This window comes from Planococcus citri, chromosome 1 (assembly GCF_950023065.1).
Source record: "Planococcus citri chromosome 1, ihPlaCitr1.1, whole genome shotgun sequence".
In the NCBI taxonomy this organism is placed as follows: domain Eukaryota; kingdom Metazoa; phylum Arthropoda; class Insecta; order Hemiptera; family Pseudococcidae; genus Planococcus; species Planococcus citri.
Genome location: NC_088677.1, coordinates 23,378,460 through 23,397,857, shown reverse-complemented (window position 1 = coordinate 23,397,857; position 19,398 = coordinate 23,378,460). Strand labels below are relative to the sequence as shown.

The 19,398-nt window shown below is 32.8% G+C and overlaps 1 protein-coding gene across 3 annotated transcripts; it reads left to right on the top strand.

Annotated features, from left to right (window-relative positions):
* The first annotated feature begins 1,497 nt into the window (after positions 1–1,497).
* LOC135849942 (equilibrative nucleoside transporter 1-like) lies at positions 1,498–15,799 on the top strand. 3 transcript variants are annotated; one of them, XM_065370601.1, is made up of 12 exons: positions 1,498–1,689; positions 2,497–2,643; positions 8,182–8,314; positions 9,062–9,143; positions 9,287–9,429; positions 13,568–13,713; positions 13,799–13,884; positions 13,965–14,111; positions 14,201–14,375; positions 14,457–14,578; positions 14,650–14,846; positions 14,922–15,799. In XM_065370601.1, the coding sequence occupies exons 2-12, from the start codon at positions 2,511–2,513 to the stop codon at positions 15,046–15,048; spliced, it is 1,491 nt and encodes a 496-aa protein (XP_065226673.1). In that variant the 5' UTR covers positions 1,498–1,689; positions 2,497–2,510; the 3' UTR covers positions 15,049–15,799. The 3 variants fall into 3 exon arrangements, with proteins under 3 accessions (XP_065226673.1, XP_065226675.1, XP_065226676.1); XM_065370603.1 differs by lacking the exon at positions 1,498–1,689 and having other exon boundaries at positions 2,398–2,643; XM_065370604.1 differs by lacking the exons at positions 1,498–1,689; positions 2,497–2,643 and adding an exon at positions 7,509–7,907.
* Positions 15,800–19,398: the final 3,599 nt, after the last annotated feature.

Below are 19,398 nucleotides of genomic sequence, written 5' to 3'. Positions count from 1 at the left end.
GTAGGTAATAGGTAGGTATTTCCGAAACTTTTGAAAATTTTTTTCACTGAAATAAAGATCACAAAATCCAATAGTCTAGCTCACTAGCTGAATCATACTCGTATAATCGAATCAGCGATTATTCGCTGATCAGTACGAAATATTGCCTACTTACTGAACATGAAGGGGCTACTTACACCAAAATTTAAAAATAAAAGGAACTTTTTGAAACTAATTGATAAAAAAGTGAGACTTTTTAATGTTATTTTGGGAAATAAACTTTTTGGAATTTCTTACAAAAAACTAAAAGTAAAAAGCAACAATTTTTAGCAATTTTTTCTTGCAAAAAACGAGACTTTATGGCACTTTGAACAAGACGTAACGAGAATTTTTACTGTGTTTGGTTGAATGCGAGAGTAGGTATGATGATTTGCAAAAGGCAAGGCTTTTTAGAAATTGTTGACACAATAGCGAAACTTTTTAGCACTTTTCAGCAAAAAACTGAGAGAAAATTTGTGGCAAAATCAGCTTAAAAAGCGAGACTTTTTTAGCAATTTTGCAATATTTTGTAATTTCAAAATTGTATTTTTGGTTGATTGATTGAATTTTTTTGAAAAATAAGCGAGTACTTTTCTGATTTTTTTTAAAAAGCTGAACTTTTTGTCCTTTTTTTAATATCAGTTTTTCAGTGAGAATTTTTGGAACAAAAAAGGTTCTTTTGCAAAATACCCCATCTTCAAAATCAAAAAAATAAATTTCTCCAGTTCATCTAAATTTTTGAAAATTGAAATTTGTTGACTTTGAAGGTGAATTCACGTATGTGTAAATTTTTGAGATAAACCAAAAATGTTACCTATTTTGAGAAGTTGCTCTATAGGGGTAATAAATTGCGAAAATTTGAAAGTACCTTGAAAAATTTATCACTGGAAGCTCATAATACTTTTTGAGAATGTTACTACGTATGCACGAAACTGCAGAAAAGTGATGGAAAAATCCTAAAAAATTCCTTTTTTGATGAATTTCAAATCAAGATCGTTTTTGATCCAAAGCTCTGCCATTTTCAAGTATTTTTGTGTTGTGTATAATTTAATTTTTCTTTAAGGATAATAAATCTTTGAGTAATTGAAATTTACATTCTTTTTGTTAGGTACCTACTACACAAATTTCATTTGGAGCTGTGCAAAATGTGCTCTTTACAGCAACTTTCCTTCAAAAATTTCCATGGAAATGAAAAAGATTTGAAAGCTTCCTCTAGATATTTCCAGAAACTTTCCATGGATAATTTTTCATCATATTTCTAGTCGACTATTCTGAATTTTTAAAAATCTTGACATCAGCGCTTCGACTAAAATAATGTTCTGTTACTAAGACACATCGTCAAAAATTGTCAAACTATCCAAGAGATTACGCTTACGCCTTCTTACATAGCTTACCGGCATTTCTCCTCTTACGTCTCGTAGGTACTCTCGTCGACAAGGAAACTGTAGGAGACTCATACCACGAGCTACCATGTGGTGCTTTACAATCACAGTAATCACACATAACCCAACCGTGTGTGACTGTCTGATTGCAAGGGTTCATTTTTAATGGAAATAGTGTTTATGGATTTTAAAATTTAATTCGAATCCATTTTTTCGTAAACTTTATCGGCTTTATAATGTTCGTGTAAGTTTCCTAGTTTCGAAGCTGACTGAATTCAACACTGACACAGTAAGTAGGCTACTTTAAGTACCCTCGTGTTTAAAAATGCGAACCATGCGGATAACAGATCGAGCAAATCGAATGCACATCACACATTCACTCTCTCACACCGAAAAAAAAACAGCTATACAGCTCGAGCTCGAATCATCATTAGCATTCAATTATGAAACTTGAACTATAAGTACTTGAAAATTTCTATACAAGGCACTCGAAAATTGATAACCCTGAGAACACTAATTTTGGAAGAGTTCTTTATCAAAAGTTTGCTACAATTTCCAAGTATATTCATACGTTAATTGCGTGTAGATTACAATGTCTTTAAAACTCAAACACATGATTTTAGAGTGTTTTATATTTTGATAGTTTATTACTTACAAATTCGGTACCTATAATTAATATTACGATCGATGGTACAAAAAATAAATGCAGTCGAATTAACGATCAGTTTTCAATGCATTCAAAATGATAAGAGACTGGGTACTTACATAATAATGTAGGTATTATGTAAAATGCAGTTAACCTGAATTACCAATACTAATGCTGCATAATATGTTGACGTTTCATGCACCTGGTTATAAAGTTCATATATATTATGAGCATTGTTTTCATCACAAGTGTATACTCACGATAAGATATAAGAATTCATTATCGTAGTAACTGTAAATTAATAATACTCTAAATTACCTACCTACCTATATTACAGGCTTCTAGGTATAATCTCTCCATTAGTACAATTTGAAACGTTTTACTCGCCACTGTTGGCACTGTTTCACATTCGCGTGTTGTGTTATTTTAATTCGTTTTTTGTCTCGGCAGATATACCTATCAAAATGACTTCGAATTCGAGCCTAATACGAGGAAACATGGCGTCACCCGAGGAGCAGCTCCTTCTGGAGAAGGAGATGCACATGAAAAATGGCATATCAATCACTCCATCCAAGTCAAATGACAATAATAGATATGGTGAGTCACAATCACAACCCAGTAGTAAGCATAATTATGCTGCAAATGCAATATTCAACATCACAGTGATGTCATTTTGTGACATGTGAAGGGATAGGTATTGCAAAATGATATTTGTGTGATGTCACAAAAATATACCTAACTCGGATAAGATCACGCTGACATTAGTAAATTTTTGGGAAAAATTTCTGGTAACTTACAAATAAATAAATTTTTGTGTGGAAATTGATGAAAAAAAGTTGTACTCGAGTGATGAAAAAAATGGGCAAAAAAGCGTTCAATTTTTGCAAAATTTTGATAAAATTGTTTAAAATGAAGGAAGATTTCGAAATTTTGTAAATATATGTAATTGGATAACTAAAATTAGTGTTGTAGTTGACAAATGACATTTTTTCAAAATACTAAAGGATAATCTCTTATTTTGAAGAAATATAAATTTCCAGTAACTTTCTGAATAGTTTTTGAACGTTTCCAAAATATAAAGAAGGAGGGTCATTACCTATGGCCATTTTCGTGCCCCTCGCTACTTCGAGACTTGAATGGCCTTTTCTTATAGGGGATGGTCCCTATTATTAATATCGGGTGATATTTTCCCAGGGGAACCCATAGGGGGGCTGTGGGGTGGCCCCAAAGTCGAAAATTTCAAAAAATTTTAGAACCACTGCTCGAAAATGTAAAAAATTAAAAGTAGCGAATATATGTTGCTTAAAGGGTAAGCAATGCAGCACGTAACGTTTTTTTCATTTTTGACCTTTTTGAGGGTTGTGGTGGGGGTATTTCTATTTTTGAAAATTTTGGAACCCCCTTTTTTGACCCTTCCCGTCGAGCCCCGCTATTGCCCTTTTCATGGTTCATTGCTACTACATAGTAGTAAGTTCAATTGATATCATTTGCAACCCCCTCAACAACTTGGCTCATATCGAAAAATTCAATTTTTGACTTTTTTCGAGGTCCACATTTTGGGAAACCATGAAAAGCTATCGAGGTCCGGTTTGCGGCAAAGATGTTGCATTTTACTTCTTAATCGACTGGCATGCTTGAATTTTTATTTCAAGTCAATTTTTGACTTCATCTTTGCAGATCACTTTCGGGGGTGGCGAACTTTGAGAACCCCTGAAAAAAGTTCTAAAGTCAATTTTTTCAAACTTTGAGCTGAAATGGTCTTTAATACATGTGTTTAACCAATATAATATGCGAATGCGATAGTTTCATTCAATTTAGTCATTTTGGCTGATTTTATCAAAAAAAATAGCGATTTAACAACAGGCATAGCATTATCGAAGTAGTGATTTAACAACAGGCATAGCATTATTGCTGGTAATGCTATGCCTGTTGTTAAATCACTACTCTTTTTTGATAAAACGCTGATTTTTTTTGGATCTAATAACTTCCCCCACCATAGTCGCATGGACTGACCGACTGGGGTACCTCCCTCCTTCTCCCCTCCCTCGCCAAAAAAAAGAGGGTCATTGAACATGAAAAATTGAAAATGTTGTTTTTTTTATATTTTAACGATTCGGATCGTAAAAAATGTGATCTAATCACTCAATCCCTTATACAAAAGTGAAGGGGAAAAAATGAAAAAATTATCAATGATGCAAAAAAAGCAAAACTTTCAACTTTTATAAGCAATTTTTGAAAGAAAAATAAGGATTTCTGGAATTTTTTGCAAAAAAATCAACAATTTTTATTATTTGATAGTTTTTGGCAAAAAAGAAACTTTTTAGCAATTTTTATGAAAAAAGTGAGACATTTTAGCAATTTTCGACATTTTTTTTGGTAAACAATTTAGTTGGAAAAATTTCCTAATTCCAGCTGGATTTCTTCAAAAATGAAAAATCCAAACTGCAACAATCAAAGCCAGAAAGCTGAAAGCTTAAATTCGAAAGTCAATGATTTTTGTTTTTTTGAAATTCAAAAGCTAATTTTTGAAGAAAAAAAATGAGGCTTAAGGAATTTTTGACGAAAAAATTGACAATTTTTATTTTTTAATAATTTTTGGCAAAAAATGAAACTTTTTAGCAATTCTTGATATTTTTTTTGGCAAACAATTTAGTTGGAAAAATTTCCAAATTCCAGCTGATTTTCTTCAAAAATGTAAAATCCAAACTGCAAGATCCAAAGCCAAAAAGAAAAAAAGTCGTAGCAGTCTGCCGTTACATAAGAGCCAAATTTTTATACCAGAAACAGAAACTTTGAAGGTTTTTCAAACACGATGGCAGAGTTTATCAGTTAGAAACATTCAAATTAAATGGTGACATGTGACATGATGAGTGTTTTTGAACATTAAGTATTTACTATTTACAGTTCCGCTGTAATGTTTGACTTTATTTGATCAATTAGAACAGGCTCCAGGTCATAAACTGTAAAAATCACCATTAATAAATAAAATGACTGACCTACCGCAAATAGCCCTATTTTTTACAAAAATTTGGCTGAAAATCCAGTTTTTTTTTATTCTGGAAGGAAGTCGTCAAGTGGGTTTGGAAGGCTGAAACCTGCAAAAGGCACTTCGGATACCTCCTCCCAATGTACTGTGAAAATTTGGATCCTCTAGGTCAATTTGAAGGAGCTACAGGGTGTTCTAAAAGTTGAAAAAAAACCTTGAAAATAGCTGAAACCTGGAGAGGGGTCAAATGGGTTTGGAAGGCTTAAACCTGCAAAAGGCACTTGTGGTACATCCTTCCAATGTGCTATGAAAATTTGGATCCTCTAGGTCAATTTGAAGGAGCTACAGGGTGTTCTAAAAGTTGAAAAGAAAACTTGAAAATAGCTGAAAAATCCACTTTTCTCACTCTGCAGAGGGGTAAAATGGGTTTGGAAGGCTGAAACCTGCAAAAGCACTTGTGGTACATCTTCTTAATGTACTGTGAAAATTTGCACCCTCTAGGTCAATTTGGAGGGGCTGTAGGCTTTCCTAAAGATCGAAAAACACAAAAAATCCACTTTTTTGACCCTGCTGTAAAGAGGTCAAATAGGGTTAGAAGATTGAAACCTGCAAAATACACTCAAGTGGCACCATCCCATTGTATGCTGGATGTTGTGGCTCCCTAGGTCAATTTTAAGAGTAGAGTGGGGTCAAAAATAGGATCAAAATCTGGTTTTTTCCACCTTAAATGGGGTGGGGATGACCTAGGAATCTGAAATTTGGATATATTGTTTACAATGGCGGTACTCACCAATGGTATGAATTTGGACTTTTTTTGTCAATTTGGGGCCAAATTATGCTTCTCCAAAAAAATGACCTTTCTGTAATTTTCAAACTTTGACCCTCCAAACTGCAGAGGTCAATTTTAGCTCTCAAGAGAACCCCATTCCTCAAGTTTGATTTTATTTGATCAATTAGAACAGGCTCCAGGTCATAAAATGTAAACATCACCATTGTGCTGAAACATAAAATATAAGTAGGTACATATATTATAAATAAATAAAATGACTGACCTATTGCAAATGGCCCCATTTTTTACCAAAATTTAGCTAAAAACAGGGATTGAAAGCTAGCTAAAGCTAAAGTTTTATAAATTTTTTAGAAGCTAAAAGCTTAAGCCAAAAGTTTCATCTTTCTGCTGTCCATCCCTGGAAAAAAATTTTAAAATAAATTCGGTTAGTTTTGGTTTTTGGGGGTATCATTCATAATTTGAGTGATTCAATCATTTTCTTATTTTTGATGATTTTTTCAAAATTTCAATCCAAAACCAAATCATTACTTTCAAAGTAAATTAGGAAAGCAATTACCTATTTCTATTTACTATAAAAACATTCGCATATTGTTGAATCAAAATCTATTTGAACATATAACAAGTACCTACTGTTGACGCTATTTTCAGTATTTGAAGATGAAAAAATTTCTTAATGTCAATCACTCGAATGAGATTTATTCTGTAGTCTCATCGCATAAAATTCCAAGTTCAATTGCACTGAAAGACGTTCTATAATCGTATATGTCTCAACATGCGTGCGTGACAAAATGCCATCTTATTTGGCAAATTATCAAAGTTACCGACTTGATATTATGGCAAGCAATTGGATGCTGTAGACTCAATGAAAAAAGAAAATTGTCGACGGGACCAATAATCAGTGTTTTTTCCCAGGCTATTGTATATTGATAACCTTCGTTAATTTTTTTGAACTCTTTGAATTCGATTTAGGCGATAACATTAATCGTCAATTTAAGTATAAGTAAAATGATGAATTTTTTCACGTATTATCGTCTCGCCGGATACGAAAAAATCAAATCGTTTAACGACGAGTTTTAATTAAAATAAAATTCATAGTTGATCTAAAGGTATTCTTTATACTGAATTTTAAATAGAGTTTTGAAGGAGTTTTTTTGAATTTTAGTCTCACCCCCTTCCCCTCTCCCAGTCGACAAATCACTTCGTCAGCGTCTAGTCTTTCGAATTACGTAAATCTCTTTATCAGTAATAGGTAATGCTATATTTATTTCTCCGTTCTGTCTTTTATGTGTTTGAAATTTACTGAAGATGCAAAAAAAGTTAGTCAACTACGCTATTAAAAATATGAATATTTACCCATTAGGATAAAATTCCAGTAGCTACGTAGGTAGTCTGTTTCCAGTTTCTTAATACATATGAGAAAAATGTTATCTATGCAAACAGGTAATTTAATTCAAATGATAATGTTGCTTCCTAGGAGACTTTATCACAAATGTTTTAACGATCGGAATTATTATGTTATTTCCTTCGAATCTACCTCATGTTACATTATTTTTCTTCGCCATTATTTTTTCGTACTTTGTACCTTCTCAATTATTATCGAACATACCTAATCACGAATTCGAATGATTTCATAATCGTTATATACGACCTCAAATGAAAATTATTTATTATTCTTTTAATAGGTATATTTGGCAGTTAATTAGATTGCTGAGAATCACATGGTTTGATTTTTTTTCGCTCAGTTAGCATTTTTTGTGTGCAAAACATTGGACGTCGAAATTTATATAGGTCATTTTTTTACTTTATACCTGGATAACAGTTCTAATATTGGGAGTGTTTTTATAAATAATGTGTTTTAAAGAATTTCGATCTAGGTAATCGCGAGTATAACTCGGTTATTTGTGTGGTTTAAAAAGTAGGTAGGTGTGTCAAAAAAAGGTATCTGTGGATGAACGAATGCCTCCAACAGATGAGATCTTTTACTTGTCGTGTCTTTTAGGGTTGATTTTTTCCCTACCTGCTTTTGAATCTCTTGGAGGAATTCTTCTCGATTAGGTAATTTAGTTTGCCAAGATTTATGCATCGGTGAGTTTTCAAATTGTGTTATTTTCCTACTTTTCGTGTTTCGTTTTTTTTTTGGTTGCCAAATTATAACTTTTTTTTTTGAATTATTCTGAAAAAAATCTTATCGAGTAGAAATTGCTCAATTCGAAATGATCGAAAGATTTTTATAGCTATTTTTAATCGAATTTCAAATATTGGGATTGGGAATTTGTGATCGAGTTTTGATAGATGTTTAGTCGTTATTGAATGTTTTCATTTTCACTTCGATTTATTCATTCGTTCGTGTAATTTTTAGGCGATAAAAAGCACATCGAACCTGTACGGTTGAATCCTGCTTGGGAAGAAAAGAATTTACCTAACGACGTGTTGAATTTCAAAAGTGTAACCATGGAACAAGCTGAACGAGAAACCAATCCTCCCAAGGATAGGTAAGTTCGTTAAAAAAAATATGTGATGAGTAGGTTGATTTGTAAAAATTGCCTTAGGAACATAAAAAATGTTTTTTTGTGACATATTTGTAGTATAATTCTACGATTAATTAGCGGAAATTTCACGACTATGGCTACGATCGTTTTTAAAATCATTTGGTGACGATTTGAAAAATGAATCATGAAATTTTTCGATAAAAAATTCTATTTTAAATATTACGAATGCCGAATGCGTATCACGAAATTAATGAACTCATTCCATACAAAAATGAGTAATTTTTGATGAAAAAAAAAAAAACACAACTTTTTCCTTTACAGTTTGATTCATTGCTGTAAAAATTTCCGCCCAAAACAGCGTTTTAAAATCAAGTAGAACTCCAGTTTTTGTGTCTCGAACATGATAGCTCTTTATACTGAAAGAAAAGAACTCTCGTATCAACGAGTCCATTGTGTCTGTATTTCAATCAATATACCTACCTACTAAAGAAGATGGTATTTTATAAAAACATATAAAGAACCCGAGCTTAAACAATGAACTTGTACAAAGAGTACTCGACTGGAAGATTATTCCAAAGTCGAGTTTTTTTTTTTTTTTTTTTTTTTTTTTAAATTACTTTTTCATACTTACCTTAATGTTCCCACATTGGAAAACATGTCGTTCTTTATTGAGTAAAAAATTACCGGTTAAATAAATAGGTAGGTATTTACGAAGATTTCAAAGCTTTGATTTTGTAATCGTGTTTACAGGTTCTTGATAGTTTATTTTATCATTTTGACGTTCGGCATTGGGACTATGATGCCATGGAATATGTTCATAAATGCCAAGTCGGTAAGCTAGTGAATTTTATTAAAGATAACTGCAACAAAGAAACTTTATCGTCTTATCGCTGCTTCTAATTTTTACGTTAAATAATAATGTGTATACCTAATGAATGTAATTACATATGTGTATGTATGTTTTTCGAATTGCAGTACTTCGAAGATTACAAATTGGGTTCGAATTATACAAATCAGAATTTGACGTTTTATACGGACAACTTCATGGTATTTTTGGGTATCTCGAGTCAAGTTCCCAACTTCTTGTTCAACTGGGTGAACATTTTTGCTAATATTGGGTAGGTTGTTTAATTAAGTACTGTATACAATACAGAAAGCCCGCATGTCATGTGAAATGAAAAAAAAACACATGTATTCTACTCGATTAAAAGAGATATTCGTCGTTTAAAATCACTTAAATGTGGCAACGTTGCACTTGCACCGATATCCTTTTTGTTCACAATTTTGATGACAGAGTGGCATTAATTGATGACCAACCCTCAGCGTGAAGCACGTAAGATAAACAAGTTACCTATCTTTAAAATTGAAGGGGCAAAGTACGTTTTCAATTTTTCAAAATACAAAAGCCAAAATCCAAATTTGACCATACCATGGGGTCGGTAGTACTTTGAAAAATGAACAAATTAATTTCAAAAAACCGCGATGAAAAAAATAAATACAGAAATGAATACTACCTACTTCAAAAAATAAACAAATTTTGTTATGATCATTTTTTTCTAGCTCTAAAATTTAAAAAGTTTTTGAAACTCGACAATTTTCGATTTGCTAAAAATTTTTTTGAATGTAGGTCATTTTTGAGCTTCAAAAACTTTTTTAAATTTTAGAGTAAGAAAAAAAAATAATCGTAGCAAAATTTGTTTATTTGTTGACGTAGTATATTCATGCATTTCATGATCAAAATTGGATTTTGAAAACGTATTTTTCCCTTCAATTATGAAAATAGGCTACACCTTCACATAACCTTTTTTGTTAGTCGTAACCGGTTTTATCCAAATCTGAGATTTGTACCACCATTCTCTGGACATCCTGTATAGTCTTTTTTTTCTTTTTGTTTGTATTGATGAGTAGAATACGAGTTTTTTAAAAATTTCACATGACTTGTGGGCCACCCCACCCGGTATTTTGATGATGATAAATTGATAACGCATAACAGGGTGTTCCAGAAATCATTTGCCAAAATTCAACTGTAAATAGTATCTACTGGAGACGAACATAAAACGTTATTATGACTGGTTGCCTATTTTGTGAATTGAAGGAGCCACGTTCTTCGCAAAACCCGAAATTTTTGAATCATTCAAATGATGCCCATTACCCATAGGCCATTACACCAGTTGGCGATTAAAAAAATGATATTTGGCCTATGACAAATCGCCCATCTTCAAAATTGAAGGAGCAATCTTAATTCAAAATTTCCAAATTTGTTGTGCTCCAGATTTTGAAAATTTTGAATTTTCAAATTGTTTGCCCCTTCAATTTTGAAGATAAGCAATCTGCTTTAATAACTTTTTTTTGTTCGTCCCCTCAAACACTGACTAGAGTTAGTAAAGTCACTTGAATGATCCAAACATTTTCTAATTTTTGGCAAATTTTTTGAAATTGGTAAATTTTTTCCCAAAAAATGGTGTAATTTCTTCAATTCACAGGTGATGGTAAGAAACAATAACCCACAGCTCTCAAATAGACGAACAAAAAATATTAATATGACAAATTGCCTATCTTCAAAATTGAAGGTGCAAAAATTATTTGAAAATTTGAAATCCTCAAAAGTGAGAAGTTAAATGGAAAAGGGGCCTTGGTCATTTTTTTATGCAAGGAAATATTTTCCAATTCGTTTTTTTTTTCGTTGAAGTTCACTGAATATGGTGGAATTGATAAAAAAAAAACAATTTTTAATTATTATGGATTCAAAATTGTGAAAATAAAAAAAATGACGAAGGGCCCTTTTCCATGGAACCCTTCAATTTGAAGCACTTCAAATTTTGAAATTTAGAATCAAGTTAGCCCCTTCAATTTTAAAATTGGGCAATCTCTTATAATAATTGTCATTTTTTGTTCGTTTACTCGAGTACATTATTTAAATGATTCAAACATTTCTTATTTTTGATGATTTTTTTCAAAATGAGTAAATTTTGAGTTTTACGAGGCACGTGGGTGGCTCCTTCAATTCGCAAGATAGGCAACCAATCCTACAAACGTGTTTTGTTCGTCTCCTCGAGTACTATCTGCATCTACAGTTGAATTGGCAGACGATCTCCGGAACACCCTGTAGGGTCATTCCATGTCAACTCAACCAACGTTTTTGAGTCATGTCTTTTGATTTCGCTCAAATTTTTTTTACAATATATATCCACCCAGTAAGTAAGAACCCCTCAATTAGTTTGGTCCCAGCCCCCATAGGCCTCAGGGGGCGGGTGGGGGGCTTCCATTATTTTCACATTGTCTCGAGGTACTCAACTTCAGCAGCCCATTCCTCCAAAACTATGATACTTTGATCAAAACAGATTTAACAGTTCGAAAGGGCATTGCATTTAGAACTTTTCAAGCATTTTGAAATTCTCAAAAGTTTGAAGTTGAACTTTCAAATTCAAAGTTCAAATTTCAAAATGACGCTGTAAGTGGGAGCTACCATTTAAAATTTTGAAAAAATTTCCATATATGTACTTTTTGATGCTTTTTTGAAATATTCAAGTTTCGAGATGGAATCTCTTAATGGAGGGGAAGCACCCCCACCCCTAATTTCGGGTGAAACTTTAGAAAGAAAATTTGGGGCATGTGATATATCGCAGTGTATGTTTTTGGTGACGCTGAACACGAATATGACGTCAGATTTTCAATAGGACCCCATCCACGGCCCCCAGCACCTCTCCAAACGGGGTAAAAGTCCAAAAAAGTGTTTTGTTCGTGCGGCACATGGAATAGTATGTTTTTGGTGACGCTGAACACGAATATGACGTCAGAATTTTGATTGGACCCATCCACAGCCCCCAGCACTTCTCCAAAAGGGGTAACCCAAAAAAAATGGTTACATTCGTGTGACACATGAAATAGTATGTTTTCGATATCGCTGAACACGAATATAGCAATAGATTTTTAAATCGACCTCACCCATGGCCCCCAGAACCTCCCCCATTAGGTAAAAGTCCAAAAAAAATGTTGGGGGCCGTGGATGGGGTCCTATCAAAAATCTGACGTCATATTCGTGTTCAGAGTCACCAAAAACATACAATTCAATGTATCACATGCCCCAAATTTTCTTTCTAAAGTTTGGCCCGAAATTGGGGGGTGGTGGTGCTCCCCCCTCCATTAAGAGATCCCATCTCGAAACTAAAATATTTCAAAAAAGCATCAAAAAGTACATCTATGGAAATTTTTTCAAAATTTTAAATGGTAGCTTCCACTTACAGCGCCATTTTGAAATTAAAAAGTTCTAAATGCAATGCCCTTTCGAACTGTGAAATCAGTTTTGATCAAAGTATCATAGTTTTGGAGGAATGGGCTGCTGAAGTTGAGTACCTCGAGACAATGTGAAAATAATGGAAGCCCCCCCCACCCACCCCCTGAGGCCTGGCAGTGCTGGGACCAAACTAATTGAGGGGTTCTTCAAATTCGCCTTTTTTTGGTTGAGTTGACATGGTAATGACCTTTTATGTATGAAACTTGCATTGAGGAGCTATTGAAGGAATAAATCATATTTTGAATTCGTAAAAATGATTACGAGATGAGATCTCCAAAACTTATTAAAATTCCAGCTTGGCTTGCTTTGGTTTTATGGGAATTTTTATTCATTGAAAATTTCGCTCTTCAATCCATTTTTTGTTCTTTTATTTTTATTTTTCATTATTATTTTCGAATGCATTCGTATTACATTCTAATAACGTACAATTCTTCAATTTTGGGGTAATTGAATGTCTCTTACGCATTTCTTTTTTTCGTTTATGTATTTTCCTTATATTTTTTTCAAGTATAGGTACCTACTTACGATAGGTACTTTTTTTAATTTAGCACTTTTTTCAAATTGTTAGGAAATGCATTTTGAACCATTGAAATTAGTTGATAAGTAAATTGTGAGCATGTGTGGAATACGGAAGAAAAAATGAAAAAAAAATTGAAATTCAATTTTGGAATTATTTTTAAGAATTGGAAAGTTTGTTTTTTTTTTTTTGCAATGGCATTTGGTCTTTTTTTGAGACCTAATTGCATCAAAATAATAAGTACACTTTTCAAAGTCCATCAAAGATTCTGAAACATATTTTTACATGTTATTCGCCTTTTTTATAATTTTGTAAAAAAATGTAAAGATCTCATTTTTTTCCATCTTTAAAGTCGATGGAATTGCTTCGCTCTCTTGAAAGCTTTTAAAATTCCGAATTGTTCTACCGATCGATTCCCTAATTTCGTATTCATTTTCTTCAACAGAGGCAGCCTTAGTTCCAGAATTGTGTGCACAATCGTAGCAGAAGCGATTGTCTTCGTTGCTACTGAAGTATTGGTGATGTTAGACTCGTCAGCATGGCCTGAAGTATTCTTCTGGTTAACCTTGGCCTCAGTTTTCTTATTGAATAGTAAATACAAATAAATGCACTGAACGCTTTTTGATAAAAATGCAGATAAATGTGTTTAGTTTATTGATTTTTTTTTTCATTTTAGTGGCTAATGGAATTTATCAAAATACAGTGTACGGTATCGCTGCTCGTTTACCCGCAGCGTACACGGGAGCTGTGATTTTTGGAAATGTATGTAAAAAAGTATAGCCAGCATTTTTGAAAAAAAAAATGAATAAAAATTTACTACCTAATTTTTTTTCTTGTTTCAGAATCTTAGCGGTGTGTTTACATCTGTGATGAATATAGTTACGAAATCGTTATCTCCGAGTCCTAAGACTTCTGCTCTGTATTACTTTATGGTTGCTTTATTGGTGCTTTTCGTTTGTTTCGTTATTTATTTCGTCTTACCATTACTTGTAAGTTTTTTTATTCCCCCTCTTCTCCCTTCCCTTTCACATCAGTACTGTATTCATTAATTTTATTTCCGATATAAATTACGTTGCAGAAATTCTACAAATTCCACGATTTGCAATTTATCAAAGCCCAGTCCAATGCCCAAGAGAATTCCGTTGTGAAGAAAACTCCATATTGGAAAGTATTTAAAATGTGTTCGTTGCAGTGCTTCAATGTATTCTTCATTTTCTTCGTCACGTTGGCCATTTTCCCAGCTGTTCACTCGAGTACGTGACTATTTTTTTAATTTTTTTTTTCACTCCTTAATCTAAGTATGATGAAATTTCAACGATAATTCTCTATTGTAGATGTTCAGTTGGTGCATGATGATTTCATCGTGTCGCCGAAATATTTCGCTGATATCTTGTGTTTCTTGACTTTCAACGTGTTCGCTGCCTTTGGAAATCTTCTAGCTACTGTCTGGCATTTCGTGAGTTGAATCAAGCTCAATTATAAATGGTTCAATCGACGAATACGAATTAAAATTTGTTTTTTATTTAGCCTAGTGGAAGATGGTTACATATTCCGGTGATTCTGCGCTCGGCTTTCATCCCATTATTTTTAGTTTGCAATTACAGCTTGCCCGGTCGTATAATGCCTGTTTTGATTGAAAACGAATGGATATATTGGGGAATCGCAGCAACGTTTGCGCTGACTAGCGGATGGTTCAGTTCATTGGCTATGATGTATTGCGGAAAGTAAGATTTTTTCGATGGTAAAATAGGATTAATCTTAGAGAAGTTGGTACCTACTAATGGATAATATTTTCGCAGGAGTGTACCGCCTGAATATAGCAGTGTGGCTGGAATGTTCGGAGCAGCATGCTTAGTATCTGGAGTTTGTGCCGGTATCCTATTCGCTTTCGTGTTCCCTATCATCGTCCGTAGTGTCCATTGGTAGTGCTATATAACATAAGACATCTGTGAATTTATGTTTAGTCGTCTCTCTCAAAAGTCTGACTTAATTGTATATGCATTTTTGTAATTTTGTGTACGTAATATTTTTACCTGTAAAATGGTGTTCAATTAATTGGAATACGTGAAAGAATTTTAAAAATTTTTATTTGAAGTGTATTTGCAGTTTTAAAATGTATACTTATTACTCGAACTAACTCAGGTCTTGTATGTAACTATGTTTTTTTTTCTATTTATCGGATATTTTAATCTGTTGCCGATTTTTTAAAAAAAATATCATCGAGTCTACATATTATTATCTATACCTACTTTTAGACGATCGCGAATTGATATCAATAACTTATCGAACAATGAGTTTTTTTTTTTGTTTAAATTTACTATTCTATGTCTCTAATGCACTGAAGTTTTGCTGTGATGGTGTGAACTTTCTAAGCTTTGGCTTTTGTTATTTTGTGAATTTCGTACGTTATAGTTGACGATTTTTCTTCTACGCAGTATTTTTCATATCTTGATGGATTCAATTTTATGTATTTGTATGTATGAAAGGTATGACGAAATCGAGGTATTCGTGAACAATCATACTATTTTTACGGTCGAGACAATAAATGAGTTTCTTGTCGTGAGTTTTTAAGCACGAATGACGAACAGTGTATTGTTGAGGTAGCTTAAATTTTGACGTAAGTCTTCCTTATTGTGTAACTTTGTTTTTATATAAATAAACATTTTTATTAAACGTCGATTTTATTTCAATATTTCCGAAGACCTGTCATCCAGATTCGAGAACAAAAATTCTAAGCATGAAAAATCATAACAGAATTTTCACGATGAAAATAAATTCTTAAATTCTAATCAGAAATCTGATGAAGGAAGTAGGAACCTCAATTGTAGTTACCAATCTGTTCGAGCGGTTGCCTGTATTCAGGTGCTCAAGGAGTAGCACTCGCCTCGTATTTTGTTCATCTGACGGAAATTGAGGTGGCAACAGGTTTTCTCACAAAACAGCTTATCTCTGAAATTGAATGCTCTACAGGCAAATCATGATGCCCCAAAATTTTTATAAACTATATATGTAGGCACTAGGTACAGTTTCCAGATCTTTCAACTTCAATTTCAAAGTTAGACAATATCACGAAATGACCATTTTTGCTCGTCTTGAAAAGTTACACAAGAATTTACCTTCAAAATTGATAAAATTCAACTTTTGAAAATTTTGAGAAACTTACCTACTGCAAAAAATTTATTCTATTCGCAAAATATGATTGGCGGTAGCGTCTTCAGTTCTAGAGATCGGCAGATTGGCAATTTTGTCAAAGGAATTTCAAATTTTCCAGCTAAATTGGAGATTAGGTATTACATTGTTTTACTGAAAATAGGTAACAACTGAAATCAATCGATAGGTTGGATCCAACATAAAATTATTCAACTCTTAAACTGGATACTGAACTGAAATGTTGCTGCTAAATTTTCAATTTTAATTATTGAAGAGCTAAAAATCATTGATTACCTACCGTACCCACTAATTGAGTAGAGAGTACACAGTTGAATCTTCAGCCAGAGTAGTGACGAAGAGTGATGTGTGGAGAGGGGTGAGAGGGGAGGGGGACTCAATTTTAAAACAAACAAAACAGTGTTTTAAGCAAAAAATTGAAAACATTTTTGTTTTTGTTCTAAACGTGTTTTTTTCAGTTTCTCGTAGAAAAAAAAATAAAATTGAATGAACTGTATTTTTGGATTTTCATTTTTCTTCCTTTACTTTTACAAATTTTGTGTATTGACTTCAATTTTCCAGTATTTCTTGAGCCTTACAGCAATTTTATTATTTATGACGCCACATCTTAAAAATTGATGACTGGATGACGGATATTTGAAAAACTTCATTCAAAATAAATGAATTTGTGTTTACACGTTTTAAACACAGTTTTAAACAAGAAAAAAAACGTGATTTTTTTAAAATTTTGTTTTTTATAGGTAATAAAAAATAAATAGGTAATCTTTGAATTTTTTTAGCCTGAAAATGTTTACAAATTCAAATTGAATGTTAAAGCACTTGAAGATGAAAATTTTTAAAAATTTCGTTTTTTATAGTAAAAATAATCAAATTTGAATTTTTTTTAGCCTGAAAATGTATATTTTTTCGCAGCAGTTATTTTAAAAAAGGACTTATACAAAATGCAAACTTGGTCATACAAAATTCATACTTTTTGCTAGAGTATTTGTAGTTCTAATAGACACCCTGAATTTGAAAAAAAAAAAAAAAATTTACCACAGACTCCTCCCTTTCTCCTCAATGTTTTAGGATGGGAGTAATGTTGAATTGTTGAATACTTTTAAATGTTCAAAATCAAAAACAATGCTTTTATACATGACAAAAAATTTGCAATTTTCTTTGTGATTCCTTTTGGCTTATGAGAATCAAATTCAAAAACAGAATAGAACAGTTTAGGGCTGAAGTTTCAGACAATTTACATTGTGAGGTACTACAAGAAAATAATTTTCAAACGCAAAAACATTGTGCTTTTTGTTTTTGTTTTTGTTTTTTGAAATTTCATACTTTTTGTCCATTTCTCCGAATCCATCAACCCGAAAACTAAAATTCCGCCTGCCGAACATCCGAAAAATATTTTCCTGAATCAGTATACCCAAACATCAAAAAATGGTCGTCAAAATATCGAAGAATTTTTATTACAAAAGACGTATCGAAAGTTTTAAAAGTTTTTCGTACTAGAGTAGGTTTTTTTGATTTTTTGGATCATAATATTGATTGAGCTGACGACGTTACCCTCCTCCTCCATCCCCTCTCCCATCTTGTTTCTCTGGTAGATTTATCGAATTAAAAAAAGTTTTTTGGGTAGAGAAAAACCATGTTCTCGGGTTTTATCGCGCTCTCTCGTTTTCCAGAATTCTATGGTACTTTAAAGGAATTTTTATAGAAAAAATTCAATTTTTTAGTTCTTATACAAATTAATTGAGGTTTTCATGACTTTAACATTTTCAGTTTTTAGGAAATTATAATTTTTTAAAATGAAAAACAGGAATTTTTTCAGCGCAAGTTGGGGCTTTCTGGCAGTTTTAACGGATTTCCTAAATTTCCCAACTTTTTCCAAACTCACCCAGTTTTCCCCAAAAATTCGCAACTTTTCGGTTTTCGCATTTCGGCTATTCTTCAGCTTCTGCTCAAGCACAGCTCAATCATCTGTTCAAACTTCAAGCCAACACTTGAATTTAATACTCAGGGACGAAGCGAAGGGGAGGCATGGTGGCAGGCTGCCCCCCCCCCAGTGCTCCGCGAAAGTTGGGAAAAGTTGGGAAATTGTGAGAAATCCAAGAAAGTTGGGAAAATACAAAAATTCCAACAATATTTTAGTTTCAAAGTTTTCAAAAATTCATATTTTTTACAATGATCAAAGTTTATCTCTCTGTGCAATCACTATATTATGTATTAACAACTTTCCCAACTTTTGAAGCCAAATCCGTTTCTCTATCTATGATTTTCCCAACTTTTGATATTAAAATAGTTGGAAATCTGAAAGAATGTCTAAAATTTTATCCAGATTCCAGTTTTATTGTCGTCAAAATTGTTAATTTACCGGCAAAATCACAGATCAGTTCTCAAAATTTTCATTTTTTTCAAAAGCTTTTGCCCTCGTTTTTGCTCGGGCTAAATTGTTGTAATTTTTCACATCAAAATTACTGCTGCTTTGGTTCTTTTTCACGCTTACAATTTTAAGAAACTATTCGTAAAATTTAAAAAAAAGTTGAGATCGGAACAATCGAATTTTTACATTAAATTTGATGTTGTTCGTACTTTTCGAATTTCAAATTTTTCAAATTTTTTACCTTCGCTTTTCTACTCACAAGGGAGGTGCCCCAGGTGACATGCACCGATTTAAATGATTCTTGCACCATTGGATAGAGGACATCGAACATAGTCTACCACAAAATTTTCAGCTGCTGAAGTCGATATTTCGATTTTTCAGAGCAATTTTTCGATTTTCACATAGCAATTTTGAAAAATTGGCCAAGAATAGTCGGCGGAGGTCGCATACCGAAACCTTCAATATTATTTAGGCATTTCAATACATATGATGAGACTAGCCCACGGTGAAATTTTCAGCTGCTGAAGTTGATATTTGAGGCCTCCAGGGCGATTTTTTGATTTTCACATTGTAATTTTGAAAAATTGGGCAAAAATGGTCGGCGGAGGTCGCATACCGAAACCTTCAATATTATTTGGGCATTTCAATACTCATGCGTACTCATGATAAGTCTAGCCCACGGTGAAATTTTCAGCTGCTGAAGTTCATATTTGAGCCCTCCAGGGCGATTTTTTGATTCT

Excerpts from the sequence above, each read along its gene's own strand:
- LOC135849942 (XM_065370601.1), top strand. The coding sequence starts at position 2,511 with ATGACTTCGAATTCGAGCCTAATACGAGGAAACATGGCGTCACCCGAG. Across the intron at positions 8,315-9,061 it reads ACCAATCCTCCCAAGGATAG|GTTCTTGATAGTTTATTTTA; the intron begins GTAAGTTCGTTA and ends TCGTGTTTACAG. Across the intron at positions 14,579-14,649 it reads TAGCTACTGTCTGGCATTTC|CCTAGTGGAAGATGGTTACA; the intron begins GTGAGTTGAATC and ends TTTTTTATTTAG.